At 44.2% G+C, this 15,154-nt stretch overlaps 1 protein-coding gene across 6 annotated transcripts in view; it reads left to right on the forward strand.

The window, feature by feature from the left end:
* Positions 1-3,342: 3,342 nt before the first annotated feature.
* The window catches only part of LOC130571834 (regulator of G-protein signaling 12-like), a 41,545-nt gene continuing 29,733 nt past the window's right edge, over positions 3,343-15,154 (forward strand). For all 6 annotated transcript variants that reach the window (XR_008965129.1, XR_008965130.1, XM_057363084.1 and 3 more), the window contains exons 1-2: positions 3,343-3,602; positions 5,789-5,881. Coding sequence is in view for 4 of the 6 variants with exons in the window: in XM_057363084.1 (XP_057219067.1) it covers positions 3,351-3,602; positions 5,789-5,881 (345 nt within the window). In the remaining 2 variants the exon portion in view is untranslated. The remainder of the gene's footprint in view (positions 3,603-5,788; positions 5,882-15,154) is intronic.

Below are 15,154 nucleotides of genomic sequence, written 5' to 3' on the forward strand. Positions count from 1 at the left end.
ATTGATATAATGTTGATCAGTAACTGCCCTACTTTACCAATATTAAGCCTTCATTATTAGATAATCCACAGTGCTTTTACATACATTGCAAAATGTTGACATACGCACACATATGATGATGTCGTAATATATAGGTTAAAGAATTATACTTATAATACTCGTTAATGCCGTTTACTGTAACACATTACAGCTTAAATAAGAACGTGAGTCGCAAGGTGCTTGTTATACAAATAAAGTTTAACAAATAGACAAATTACTCTTGAAGTACAATCATTGACAAAGACTGCCCATTTATTCTTAGAAAAATAAAGATGAAACTATTTGAAAATTGCACTTAAGAATATTCTTAAAAACCTTCTGTAATTTATCTTAAGTTCTTATATTTTCTCTTAAGAACAGTTTTGCATGTCCTGCATGTTTGTGTGTGAATTATGGAAGAATTTGATAGAACTGATTTGGTAGAGGTGTGGTAGTGTGTGCTGCTTGCATATGCCAGTGAGTTACAGTATGCTGGGAAATGTCTTAATATTGTTGTTGCTGGTCCAGAAATGCATTGTTGCAATCATGAGGTGTAAAGTATGATGGAGGATGTGTACAGGTGTTGATATAGTCCTTCAGGTTGTGATCATAGTTTGTAACTTGTCAATGTAATCCTGTAAAAGATAGAGGTGTTTATACGCATGGTAGGCTAATTAAAAACTTATTTGTGTGCATGTGTATGTGGGGGGGTCCATAAAACACTTGTGCCCAGGGGCCTCTGAATTCTTAATCCGGGCCTGGACATGACTAAGGTAAAAAACTGAAAACAAAACACTTCCCTCGGTGGGGCAAAAACAATAGGACAAAATAACTAAACTATGACATTACACAACATCTAATAACAGGCAGGGAACAAGAACAATATAACACAATACATAGGCACAGAGACCACTCACTTTGAGAGGACTGGGGCACGAACGGACACACATACACAACGTAATCCACGAACAACAAGACAAAGAAACATGAGGGTATATATAGGGAGAGACAAAGGAGGGATAATGACACAGGGCAGGTGTGGGTAATAAAACACTCAGGGAAAGATAACAAGGAAACGAGAGGGGCGGGGCCAATGACGAGACACTGGAGAGAACGTATATTATTGTCAAAAGGACAATAATATGTTTCTCTCCACACATAACCAAAGGCTTTGTCATGGCTCTGCTACAGGACCAAGAAAAACATGACTAAATGAAGCAGAGGCATGACANATGAGGGTATATATAGGGAGAGACAAAGGAGGGATAATGACACAGGGCAGGTGTGGGTAATAAAACACTCAGGGAAAGATAACAAGGAAACGAGAGGGGCGGGGCCAATGACGAGACACTGGAGAGAACGTATATTATTGTCAAAAGGACAATAATATGTTTCTCTCCACACATAACCAAAGGCTTTGTCATAGGCCACAAGTGTTTTATGGACCCCCCACATACACATGCACACAATTAAGTTTTTAATTAGCCTACCATGCGTATAAACACCTCTATCTTTTACAGGATTACATTGACAAGTTACAAACTATGATCACAACCTGAAGGACTATATCAACACCTGTACACATCCTCCATCATACTTTACACCTCATGATTGCAACAATGCTTTTCTGGACCAGCAACAACAATATTAAGACATTTCCCAGCATACTGTAACTCACTGGCATATGCAAGCAGCACACCTACCACACCTCTACCGATCAGTTCTATCAGATTCTTCCATAATTCACACACAAACATGCAGGACATGCAAAACTGTTCTTAAGAGAAAATATAAGAACTTTCTTAGAATAAATTACAGAGGTTTTTAAGAATATTCTTAAGTGCAATTTTCAAATATTTTCATCTTTATTTTTCTAAGAATAAATGGGCAGTCTTTGTCAATGATTGTACTTCAAGAGTAATTTGTCTATTTGTTAAACTTTATTTGTATAACAAGCACCTTGCGACTCACGTTCTTATTTAAGCTGTAATGTGTTACAGTAAATGGCATTAACGAGTATTATAAGTATAATTCTTTAGCCTATATATTACGACATCATCATATGTGTGCGTATGTCAACATTTTGCAATGTATGTAAAAGCACTGTGGATTATCTAATAATGAAGGCTTAATATTGGTAAAGTAGGGCAGTTACTGATCAACATTATATCAATATAAAATAATTCATAATTGGCAAGGTCGAAGCACCACCAATTAAATGTAAAAAACGCTTACCTTTTAAGACTTAAGACAGCCGCGAGGGTATATCAACTCATGTTTACAACAATAAATCCGTTCTCATTGACATACTGTGTTTTCAGTTTCTGTTGTCAGTTCATGACGCGACATCATCCAACTCACAATAAAAAGCGGTGATTTCGGCTAACGTTATATGATCTTTCACACAGCCTCATGGTAACCATGTGCATATTTACGGATGAAATTTGTTCATGTTTATATATCCAAAAAGTCGATAACAGTGACAGGATGTTGGAAACGCTGTTTTGTACTCATTTTATTCACGAGTCACCTGTCGTACGGTGGTGCTTCTTCCTGCCACTCACTGTACAGAGTGACGCCGAGAGAAGGGACCGAGAGAAGGGATCCCTGCGCCGGGAAAGAGAGACCTCGCGCTCGCGGGGCAGCACTGGCGACATTTTCCCACTGAATGAAAGCTAAGGTTTATCCAAGAAGTGGATAGATTTGTCGCTATGTGCTTCTTCTGAACAAAAGCCGCTAGATGGCTCGTAAAAGTGACTAAATCAAAAGACAGATTTTCTAATTCAGAAACAATGTTTTGTGTGTGCACCTCAATGTGCGCACACAAATGAATTTGGCGTAAACGCTGTTATGTGAAATTTTCTTACCCTTGCCTGGGCCCCAAGCGCGCATGGGCCCCTGGGCCTGTGCCCATAATGCCCATTGGATAATCCGGCCCTGGTCGTGTCCTTGTTACCCCCTCGTGGGTGTTTTGTTTCTGTTCATTGTTTGTTGTAATAAATCTGTTAACCCCTTCATTGCCACTGCCTGCCTGCAATTGGGTTCTCTTTCATGCCAGTCCGTGACATACATACTTAGATGCCACATTCTTAATGAAATTCTTATTAACTCTCTTATTTCTGTAGATAGACAAAAAGATTTACAATTAATTGTTTGAATTAAAACGCCAAATAATTTAGAACAATTTTATACAACTAAAATCAAGAAAAACATAGTTATTGAGTCTAATTATTTATTTACTAATTTGTAATTTGCTTTGGATTAAAGCTTCTGCTAAATGAATGAATGTAAATGTTATCAATGTGTAGCAAAATCTTTTCACCTCTGAACAAATGCAAGTATTACAAAAACCTTGTGTCCAGGAATGTCTCGAAACGTTTCTGACTGATTTCAGCAAATATTTTCTCTTTGCAGAACCTGGTGGTGTTGAGCGGCATGATAGCAGCAGTGTGAGCAGTCTGGAGAGTAATGGTAGTCTGCCCAGTGTCACCAACCACAGATGCATTTCAGAACGCCGCGTTGCATTATGGGCTGTCAGCTTTGAGCGCCTGCTCCAGGATCCTGTGGGTGTCCGCTATTTTTCAGTAAGTATCAGAAGAGCCAGGGATGGGCATTTCTGGTCCTAGAGAGTCAAACCCTGCATTCCATCCCGAAGGGCTCATCTCTATTGAAGAGTGTATCATCCCGTGCTCATAAGGAGGCGCCATCACCCACACAAAGAATTATGGGGGTGCGAAGTGTTCATCAGTTGTACTCTTCGAAATCCTTCATTCCAAAGGGCCTTTTGAAGTGGCCAGTTATAAGCACTTCGGTTTGGAGTGACCCTTCAATATGGCGGCCATGATTGTTTTCACTCCGAAGTGCCCTTTGGAGGGTGATATATCTCGTTTGGAATGCACCGACTGTCCTGTAGAGTTTAGCTTCAATCCTAATTAAACACACCTGAATGAGGTAATCAACACTTTCAGGACAACTAGAAAACTTTAAGGCAGGTGTGTTGGAGCTAAACTCTGCAGGACAGTGACTCTCCAGGACTAGAAATGCCCATCCCTGAGAACAGTTTATTGTTCTGTTCAATAACCACAAATCTTAAGTCCTGAATAAAAATATTCTTAAGGTAAGATACATTTTGTTATTTGGGTAGTACGATAATGGTTCGTTCATTCATTAAGCAGATGATTTTTCTAAAGTGCTTATAAATTTTTTAAAACACTTTTCTTATACATTTTAGGTGCAGAGTACACACACACACACACACGCACACACACACACACACACACACACACACACACACACACACACACACACACACACACACACACACACACACGCACAGGCTTTGGTTGACTATCCCCGTGGGGACAGTCCATAGGCGTAATGTTTTTATACTGTACAAACTGTATATTCTATCCCCTAACCCTATCCCTAAACCTAAAGATCATAGAACACTTTTTGCATTTTTAGATTTGTAAAAAATATTGTTCTGTACAATTTATTAGCTTTTTTGCCCCTGGGGACCTCAATTTTGGTCCCCACGGTGACACGAGTCCCCATGTGTTGGTGTGTATTCAGGTTTAGGTCCCCACCGGGATATACAAACATGAACACACACACACACACGTTTTATTATCTCCTTGGTTGACTATCCCCGTGGGGACAGTCCATAGGCGTAATGTTTTTATACTGTACAAACTGTATATTCTATCCCCTATCCCTAACCCTATCCCTAAACCTAAAGATCATAGAACACTTTTTGCATTTTTAGATTTGTAAAAAATATTGTTCTGTACAATTTATTAGCTTTTTTGCCCCTGGGGACCTCAATTTTGGTCCCCACGGTGACACGAGTCCCCATGTGTTGGTGTGTATTCAGGTTTAGGTCCCCACCGGGATATACAAACATGAACACACACACACACACGTTTTATTATCTCCGTGGGGACAGTCCATAGGCGTAATGAGTTGTATACTGTACAAACTGTATATTCTATCCCCTACCCCTAACCCAACCCCTAAACCTAAAGATCATAGAAAACTTTTTGCATTTTTAGATTTAAAAAAATTATCGTTCTGTACAATTTAAGCTTTTTTGCCCATGGGGACCTCACAGTCTGGGGACCTGACACGAGTCCCATGTGTTGGTGTGCATTCAGGTTTAGGTCCCCACCGGGATATAAAAATACGAACACACACACACACACACACGGTAAACTTCAAACTAGCCAATAAATCGTACAAAATGATCTTTATTTAAAAATGTAAAAGTGCACAAAGGTTTGTGTGAGGGTTAGGTTTAGGGTCTGTGTGTGTATTTGATCGATTTTATCAGCATAAGTGTTTTTGTGGTTCTCTGTATTTAAAATATATAAAAAATATATATTGTTTTTATGTTCCCACGGGAGTTTTTGTGAAAGTGAAAAGTGAAGTGAAGTGAAAAAGTGAAAGTGACCTATTAGTCAGATATGGTGACCCATACCCGAAATGTGACGTCTGCATTTAACCCATCCAGAGAGTAGTGAACACACGCACAGCAAGTCGTGAACACACGTACACCCGGAGCAGTGGGCAGCTATCACTGCAGCGCCCGGGGAGCAAGTAGGGTTAAGGTGCCTTGCTCAAGGGCACCTCAGTCATTACCTGCTGGCCCTGGGAATCGAACCGGCAACCTTCTGGTCACGAGTCCGACTCTCTAACCATTAGCACACGACTGCCCCTTGTGGTTCTCTGTATTTAAAATATTAATAATAATAATTGTTTTATGTTCCCACAGGAGTTTCTAAAAAAGGAGTTTAGCGAGGAAAACATTTTATTCTGGCAGGCCTGTGAATCCTTTAGCAAAATTCCAGAACATGACAAAAAACAGGTAATCTACTACTCAACACGCACAGTTTCCTGAGTTATACAGAGGCTATGCAATTATCCTGTTGAAAGAGATATAATATTAAACCTTTCGGCACAGAAGTGTCTCTCTGAATTCGCTCTGTTCGGTGAGTATACGTGCTGAGGTGGATGAAAGCCTCTCTGCACTATAGTCAAAGTTTCTTCACCTTATGAAAGTGCTTGATCGGCGTTACAGACTAATATATATATATATATATATATATATATATATATATATATATATACACTCACCTAAAGGATTATTAGGAACACCTGTTCAATTTCTCATTAATGCAATTATCTAATCAACCAATCACATGGCAGTTGCTTCAATGCATTTAGGGGTGTGGTCCTGGTCAAGACAATCTCCTGAACTCCAAACTGAATGTCAGAATGGGAAAGAAAGGTGATTTAAGCAATTTTGAGCGTGGCATGGTTGTTGGTGCCAGACGGGCCGGTCTGAGTATTTCACAATCTGCTCAGTTACTGGGATTTTCACGCACAACCATTCTAGGGTTTACAAAGAATGGTGTGAAAAGGGAAAAACATCCAGTATGCGGCAGTCCTGTGGGCGAAAATGCCTTGTTGATGCTAGAGGTCAGAGGAGAATGGGCCGACTGATTCAAGCTGATAGAAGAGCAACTTTGACTGAAATAACCACTCGTTACAACCGAGGTATGCAGCAAAGCATTTGTGAAGCCACAACACGCACAACCTTGAGGCAGATGGGCTACAACAGCAGAAGACCCCACCGGGTACCACTCATCTCCACTACAAATAGGAAAAAGAGGCTACAATTTGCACGAGCTCACCAAAATTGGACAGTTGAAGACTGGAAAAATGTTGCCTGGTCTGATGAGTCTCGATTTCTGTTGAGACATTCAAATGGTAGAGTCAGAATTTGGCGTAAACAGAATGAGAACATGGATCCATCATGCCTTGTTACCACTGTGCAGGCTGGTGGTGGTGGTGTAATGGTGTGGGGGATGTTTTCTTGGCACACTTTAGGCCCCTTAGTGCCAATTGGGCATCGTTTAAATGCCACGGCCTACCTGAGCATTGTTTCTGACCATGTCCATCCCTTTATGACCACCATGTACCCATCCTCTAATGGCTACTTCCAGCAGGATAATGCACCATGTCACAAAGCTCGAATCATTTCAAATTGGTTTCTTGAACATGACAATGAGTTCACTGTACTAGAATGGCCCCCACAGTCACCAGATCTCAACCCGATAGAACATCTTTGGGATGTGGTGGAACGGGAGCTTCGTGCCCTGGATGTGCATCCCACAAATCTCCATCAACTGCAAGATGCTATCCTATCAATATGGGCCAACATTTCTAAAGAATGCTTTCAGCACCTTGTTGAATCAATGCCACGTAGAATTAAGGCAGTTCTGAAGGCGAAAGGGGGTCAAAACCCGTATTAGTATGGTGTTCCTAATAATCCTTTAGGTGAGTGTATTATTATGTGAAAAAATATTGAATGAAATTACCGTTTAATAAGATATAAGACAATTATATGTATAAAAATTGTCAGAGTTAGTAGTTTTCTTTATTTAGGCCTTTCTTAATGCAACTTTTACTATATGTGACTGATATATCATCAAAAATATATACTGAGCACATATGTTTTACTTCGATAGATGTAAATCATTCAGCTAAATGAATGGATATTACATACTGATCTCACGATATTTTTTAATAAACAACTTGTACTCAAATGCTGCATTTTTTTGTAAAATAAAATATATTTTATGTCAATACACTACTGCTTAAAAAGAATATCAAGTCTCTTGCATCTGACTGGCCGTTTCAATAAGGAGGTTCAACCAACACCGAGTTAAATGTGAACTCTGAGTTGTTTAAAACCGAGATGCGAAACTTTGAGTTTTTGGTTTCAGAACAGCTGATTTGAGTTAGTTCTATCAACTCTGGGTAGACTTACCTTGAGTTAAGCGCATGCACCACAACTACGACAAGCCATGATCAATGGAGCTCGATATTACGATTCACCATGGCAACGGCACCAAAAAAAAGCAACATGGCGGCAGAAAGCGCTTGAGAGCGAGGCACACTTTCCGCTCTGCATACAGTGGATTTACTAATGTGCTTTAATGTGTAAATGACTTAAGTTTAAATTGATAAAAAGTAGGGCTGTCAACGTTAACGCGTTAACGCATGCGATTAATTTTTTCAAATTAACGCGTGAGAAAATATTTATCGCAATTAACGCAGCATCCGTTTGTTTTGACATCCTTTGTCTAGCGTTACATTATGTAATCACGCTCTTATTCGTGTACAGGCTTTTAAACCACTTAAGCGCGATTTGAAACAGTTGCTTTGACGCGTTCAATGAAGATAGACAGCTTCTAAACTGTGGGACGCGGCAAAACGCAACGCGAGGTCCAGTCTGGTGTAAACAGTCATGGGCTGAAGGCTGCGTCGGTGAATCTCTGTCAGACAGCGCATCCGTGTTAAGTTCTCTTTCGTGCTTGAATGGATAAAACCACACAAGATTATGTCAGAAAGCCCGTTTTGTCTAGCATTTTCTTAAGCACAGACTTCAAAGTGTAAAATAAAATCTTAAATGAATGCAAAGAGTTGTGAAAATGGGAGTGCGGTGACGGTCAGATCTGCGTACTGAGACAGCTCTTAAAGGGGCCACGTTCTTAAACGTGCTGCTGTGACTCCTGTCACTAATGTTAATCAAAGAACAAAATAAAAGAAGAAATCAATGTGATTTTATAGCTTTAATGAGAATTCTTCTGCATTTAATTTATAATTTAGCATTAGACTGTAAAGTGTCCTTCAATTTCCTACATGAGCTCTCAATTATACTGTTGAATGGCTATAATTAATGTTAAAATAATCAATTTAATAGTGACATCAGTTACAATACTAATATCAAAATGTTAGCTTTCATAAAATGATGCTGTTAAAGAAATATGTTGTTTCTACATCAATTTGAAGATTAAATGTGAAATTATTAAAATGTAAAAGTATATTTTAAAATATAATGATTGTGTGCGATTAATCGTGATTAATCACAGAAAAAATGTGTGATTAATCCGATTTTTTTTTTAATCGATTGACAGCACTAATAAAAAGATAAATGTACCAATAAACAAACAAATTAATCAGTAAATGAATGAATGAAACAACAGAAATAAAACTGAAATAATAAAAAATCTCTTTTTCTCACTCCCCATCAGTGCTCTAATGATGAGTGTGAGACGTCATAGTGTCTAGGCCACTTGTTAGGGCGTCAGACAATCGTGTCAAAGTCAGACTGATCATCTGTTCTAACCCTGTTTGGAGCATTATTGGGTAGGAATGGCTGCACGTCTAAATTAATTGTTTATTACCTTTATCATTTATCATACCTTCATTTCTGCATTTATTAATTTCCTACTATTTGTGAGAACATGAAAGGGAAGGACTCTGCTCTGATGTAGTAATACACGGCCACGATGGCTGATGTTATTGATGTCAGGATGGATGAGATATATTTTTTGATATATCTAATTCACTGTAAAGAAAAATGGTACTGTTTTAATAAAAATGCACAGGGAAATGACAAAATTACACTCAGGTCCTAAATTCCTCTCCTGAAATCAAAGAACATCCATATGAAATAATGCAGCCTCTTCACATACAGGATCCTCTATAAAAGCACTGAGATGGTCTCTGTGTGATCAAAATGTGATCCATAAATGACTGTTTTAATGAATGAATGAGGTACACCACTTGCGCTTTAAAGAGGTCAGATGGAAAGGAACTGTGGGTTTACCAAAGAAACCCTGCTTCCAACCAGGTTAGGTTCACAGAGTAAGTTACTATGGTTATTGACTCTGAGTATAAGTTACCTCTCTTTTAGAAACGGGCTTGAGTTACCCTGCTTTCTCAGGTTTGACATGCCTCACATTCGGAAACGGAAAACCCAGAGTTTCCCTCATTTCAGGGTTAATATACTGAAACGGGCCCAAGATCACACTGTCAGAATTTACTCTATGATGACAACCGGCTGGATGGACATTGTTATATGTCTTTCTGTCAGGAACGGTGGAGACAACCCAAGCGCAGGCAGGTGAAGGGTTAAACACAGACTTTAATAAAAGGCACAAAACCAAAAAACCCTCGATGGGGAAGAACACACAGTAACTCAAATAAGGAATCAAACAAAACAACTTCCCACAAGGGGGATAAAACAAACAGGATGATAATTCCAAATAATAATAGTCCAAAGACGAAACGGTAATCCACAATGACACAAACGGGAGAGCACAGAGAAGTATACAATGTGAAATGAACCGGCAAAGACTGGGGAAAGAACAGGACTATATAAAGGGAACCACTGACGAGGGATAATGATAAAGGGACGGTGAAGGACAGGTGACAAGCCATTAAAGGAGACTACCGGGAAGATGATGGGACAGGTGAGGGAGATGAAACACTAATGGGAGACTAACAGAGAAAAAAGGGGGTGGAGCTAAACAAAAGACAGGATGACACGCGGCGAAATGTCAAAACAAACCGCCACGTGTCTCCACACAAGACAAAACACACACACAAGACATGGTACTGTCATGACCCTGTCCACAAGACACGAAAATTCAGAATAGGAAGGACAGGATCCTGACACTTTCCACATGAGTAAATTAATTTGAATTATTTTATTAGCATATATACAAAAATCTTAACAATAATCTTATATTATTATTAATGAATTATATTATTTGTAAGTAAATTATTTTAGGGTCAGGTTGACACGCAGAACAGAGATGAGCCTGTGTTATTAGTTTTAAACATTGTTATCTGGGAATAACATACCTCAAAATGTCGCAACCGATCAATCAAGTCAAGTCAACTTTATTTATATAGAGCTTTTTACAATTTTCATTGTCACAAAGCAGCTGTACATAAAACATATAGACTATAAGCAAAACATTTCAAGCACACATTTAAGATAAGGGAGAGAGAAACGTCTCGGTTACGGATGTAACCTCAGTTCCCTGATGGAGGGAATGAGACGTTGTGTCGAACCGACAGATGGGGTTCGTCCCTGAGAACCAATCGCTTCCGACTTCTTAGAAAAGGCCAATGAAAATTGCCGAAAGAAATTTGCATGCCGGACACCGCCCCTGGATATCCGGGTATAAAAGGGAGACGGCGTGCCTCATTCATTCACCTTAGTTCTGAGGAGCCTGAGACCTCTCATGACTGCTGCAGTAGACAGCACGTGTTGTGGCAAGGAGGACACAACGTCTCGTTCCCTCCATCAGGGAACTGAGGTTACATCCGTAACCAACACGTTTCCTTTCTGTCGGTCTCTCGACGTTGTGTCGAACCGATAGATGGGGTTCCTACGGAAAACACCATAACACTGTGCCCTGTCACAATCTCTAGCGAAGTGACGGTGACTGGCCTGGGCGTGTCAGCCGTGAGCGCTACCGCGAAATTGTAACCTACCAGTGGGTAGGTAGGGGGTCCCAGAGGTTTCTTGAAAGGTGGGAAGGCCTTGTTTCTCTAACAGCGAGAAACCGCCCGGTACCGTAAGGCCACTGGGTAAGCGCTACTTGCTCAAGTGGGGGATGCGCTACAGAGACCACTTCCTACCACAGGGAGGAGTCTAGTGGAGATACCAACATGGTCTCACTGATAGGGGACAGCTCATGGGAAGAATGTGCGGACTGAAGGAGTTAACCGCGAGGTGGAGGTCCACCTAGGGAGGTCATGGGTTACCAAGGTGGGAACCAGCACGAGGATACATCAGACGGAACCACGCTACTGGGGGGTTGCAACGTCTGGTAGCACCAGGTCCGGTTAGAGCTATGTTGCGAATAACTCCGGAGATACCCGGCCTAAGGGGCAGGGCTGCTCTGCCCAGCCCGCCCGCAGGAGGTGCTTGCTAGTGATGGATGGAGTGCCTGTTCTTCACCCAGTGGGGGAAGAAGGGAGGCTAGTTAGTACGCTGACCCCCTAGGAGAAAGGGGGGAAGGTACTGTCATAGGCGTACACCCTACCGGCCGCCAGTCTTGCCTGATGCCTGCAAGACTCGAGCTGATACCGGTTTTATGCGGAGGCTGTAGGACCTCGTGAAGGTGATGGGTGTAGTCCAACCTGCAGCTCTGCAGATGTCTGCCAGAGAGGCGCCTCGAGCCAGTGCCCACGAGGAGGCTGTACTCTGTGTGGAGAGACCTCTCACCCAGTGGGCGTAGGCGATCTTAGGACAGGTACGCCATAGTGACGGCGTCCATGATCCAGTGCGCCAATCTCTGTTTGAGACAGCCCTCCCTGCTGATCTCCAAAACAGACAAAGAGCTGCTCAAAGCTCCTGTGGCTCTGCGTGCGGTCCAAGTAGAGGCGCAGTGCGCGTACTGGACACAACACGGATGGGGTTGGGTCTTCCTCCCCGGTGGGGAGCGCCTGTAAGTTCACCACCTGGTGTAGGGGGAGTGGTGGGAACTTTGGGCACGTAGCCGGGCCGGGGTTTCAGGATAGCGTAAAAATCACCGGGCCCGAGTTCTAGGCAATCTGTGGACACGGAGAGGTGAGGCGGTAGCCTTCCCGCGCCCCTTAGGAACCAAATGATCAGGTTGTACTGTCCTAGAGATTACCAGCAACTGAGTCGTGATGAGCGGCAATAGCGGCTCCATACACGTTCAATGTGGAAGGGGAGAGATTACTCTCGAGTCTCTGGAAGGAAAGCACGTACCCGATCAAGCAACTCCGCGGGTCTTCTCTTCGAGAAGAGCACCAGGATGAGAAGAGGCACCACTTATAGGCGTATAGTCGCCTAGTGGCCAGGGCCCTAGCCTGAGTAGTGGTCTTAATCGCCACAGGGGTTTGGCCACTCAGGATCTCCTCGTTCCGTCCAGGGGCCAGACATGGAGGTTCCAGAGGTCTGGCCCGGGATGCCATAACGTGCCCTTCCCCTGGGAAAGCAGGTCCTTCGTCAGGGGAATCGGCCAGGGGGGAGCTGTCATCAAGAGCATTAGCTCCGAGAACCAAGTCCGGTTGGGCCAGTATGGCGCAACTAGTACACTTGATGCTCCTCTTCCCTGACCAGGGTCTGTGCAATGAGGCTCACTGGGGGGAAGGCGTACTTCCGTATGTCCCACGGCCAGCTGTGCGCTAGAGCATCCGTGCCAGGGAGTACCTTAGCGGGCAATGGGTGGTGTCTAGGAAGGCGAAGGGGTCTACCTGAGCCCGCCCGAACTGTACCCAGTGATCTGGACTGCGCGGGGGTGGAGTCGCAACTCTCCACGAGGCGTCAAACTGACGAGAGAGCGCATCGGCTGTCTGGTTCAGGTCGCCTGGGATATGTGTGGCTCGCAGGGATCTGCTCCCCTGCGGACTCCACAGGAGGAGGCGTCGGGCGAGTCGTGTTAGCTGCCATGAGCGAATGCCACCCTGGCGGTTGATATACGCTATTGCAGTTGTGCTGTCCGCCGGACCAGCACGTGCTTGGCCTGCATGAGAGGTTATAGCCCCTTCAGTGCAAGTAGCACATCCAACAACTCTAGGCAGTTGATATGCCTGCGCAGGCGGGGGCCCGTCCATCGCCCCGACACTGCGTGCCCGTTGCACACGGCACCCTAACCCTGCAGGGAGGCGTCTGTCGTCACCACGACGCGCCTCATGACCTGCCCGAGAGGGACCCCCATCCGTAGAATGGTCATTGAAGAACAGGGATTCGGGTGCGTTGGCAGAGAGGCGTAATCACCATCCGCCTGCTGCCCGTGTGCCACGCTCTCCAGGGAACTCGACTCTGTAGCCAGTGTTAGAGCGGTCTCATGTGCATCAACCCGAGGGGTATCACCACCGCTGATGATGCCATGTGCCCAGGAGCCTCTGAATTTCAGGGGGACCGCTGGCTGCTTGAAATATTCCAGGCAGTTCAACACTGACTGAGCGCTTTCTGAGTCAGTCACGCTGTAATGGAGACAGAGTTGAGTTCCATACCAAAAAAGAGGATGCTCTGCACAGAGGAGAGCTTGCTCTTTTTCGGTTGACCTGTGGTCCCAATCGATCTAGGTGCCGAAGCACTAGGTCCCTGTGTGTACATAACAGATCTCACGAGTGTGTCAAATGAGCCAGTCGTCGAGATACCCTCTCTCCCTGAGGGGAGTGAGGGCGGCTTCCACGATCTTCGTGAAGACTCGTGGGGACAGGGACACACCGAAAGGGAAGACTCTGTACTAATATGCCTGACCCTCGAAAGCGAACCGTAGGAACGGGCGATGACGAGGGAGAATTGAGACATGAGAGTAAGCGTCCTTCAGGTCGAATGCCATGAATCCATCTTGACATCTGATAGATGCCAGGATGCGCTTCTGCGTGAGCATCCTGAACGGCAGCTTGAGTAGGTGCCTGTTCAGGGTACGCAGATCTAGCGACCCCCGCTTTTTTGGGGACGATGAAGTACGGGCTGTAAAACCCGTTGAACATCTCGGCTAGAGGGACGAGCATGATCGCTTCCTCACCAGAGGGGTGGCGACCTCGGCCCGAAGCACGGGAGCAACATTGCCTCTGCTGAGGTTGAGAGGATGCCCCGAAACTTGGGCGGGCGTCTGGGGAGTTGGATCGCGTAGCCGAGACGGACCGTATCCCATAGTCACTGTGACGGTTTGGGAAGCTCTTGTCAGGCTCCCAGGGACCGAGACAGGGAGGCTAGGGTTACATTCTGTTTCATCGACCTCCCGGGGGTGGTTCGATGGCTGGCAGTGCGGATCCCTCGCCGTGGGGGGGCCCCGGAGAGGAGATCGGCTCTGCAGTTCTACCTGCCTGGCGATGATGTAGCACAACGCACCATCGAATGAGATTGCTTAGGCTGATGATTATCCTCGACATTGGGTCTTGCCGCAACGTCGAGTTGCTGAACACCGTCGTGTAGAGGGTGAGAGCGGCTGTGATAATACCCAGACGATGATGTGGCACAATGCACCGTCGATTGAGAGTGCTTAGGCTGCTGATTATCCTCGACATTGGGTCTCGCCGTGACGCAACGTCGAGTTGCCAAACACCGTCGTGTAGAGTGTGAGAGCGGCTGTGATAAACGCCCAGAGAGAGAGAAAACTCTTAGCAGTGGGCTGTTGGGACGGGGCAGGAACCGTCCCGGATCGACCACCAGCAATGGAATGGCTGGGGTCGGGCCCGAAGGTATTCTCGATCTCCCTGGGGTCTTCCCATGAGGGACGCTTTGGCTTCCGCCGCGGCTGCTGACGGGGTGGTGGTCTCCTCTTCGATG

Source organism: Triplophysa rosa, linkage group LG21, assembly GCF_024868665.1.
Source record: "Triplophysa rosa linkage group LG21, Trosa_1v2, whole genome shotgun sequence".
Classification (NCBI taxonomy): Eukaryota; Metazoa; Chordata; class Actinopteri; order Cypriniformes; family Nemacheilidae; genus Triplophysa; species Triplophysa rosa.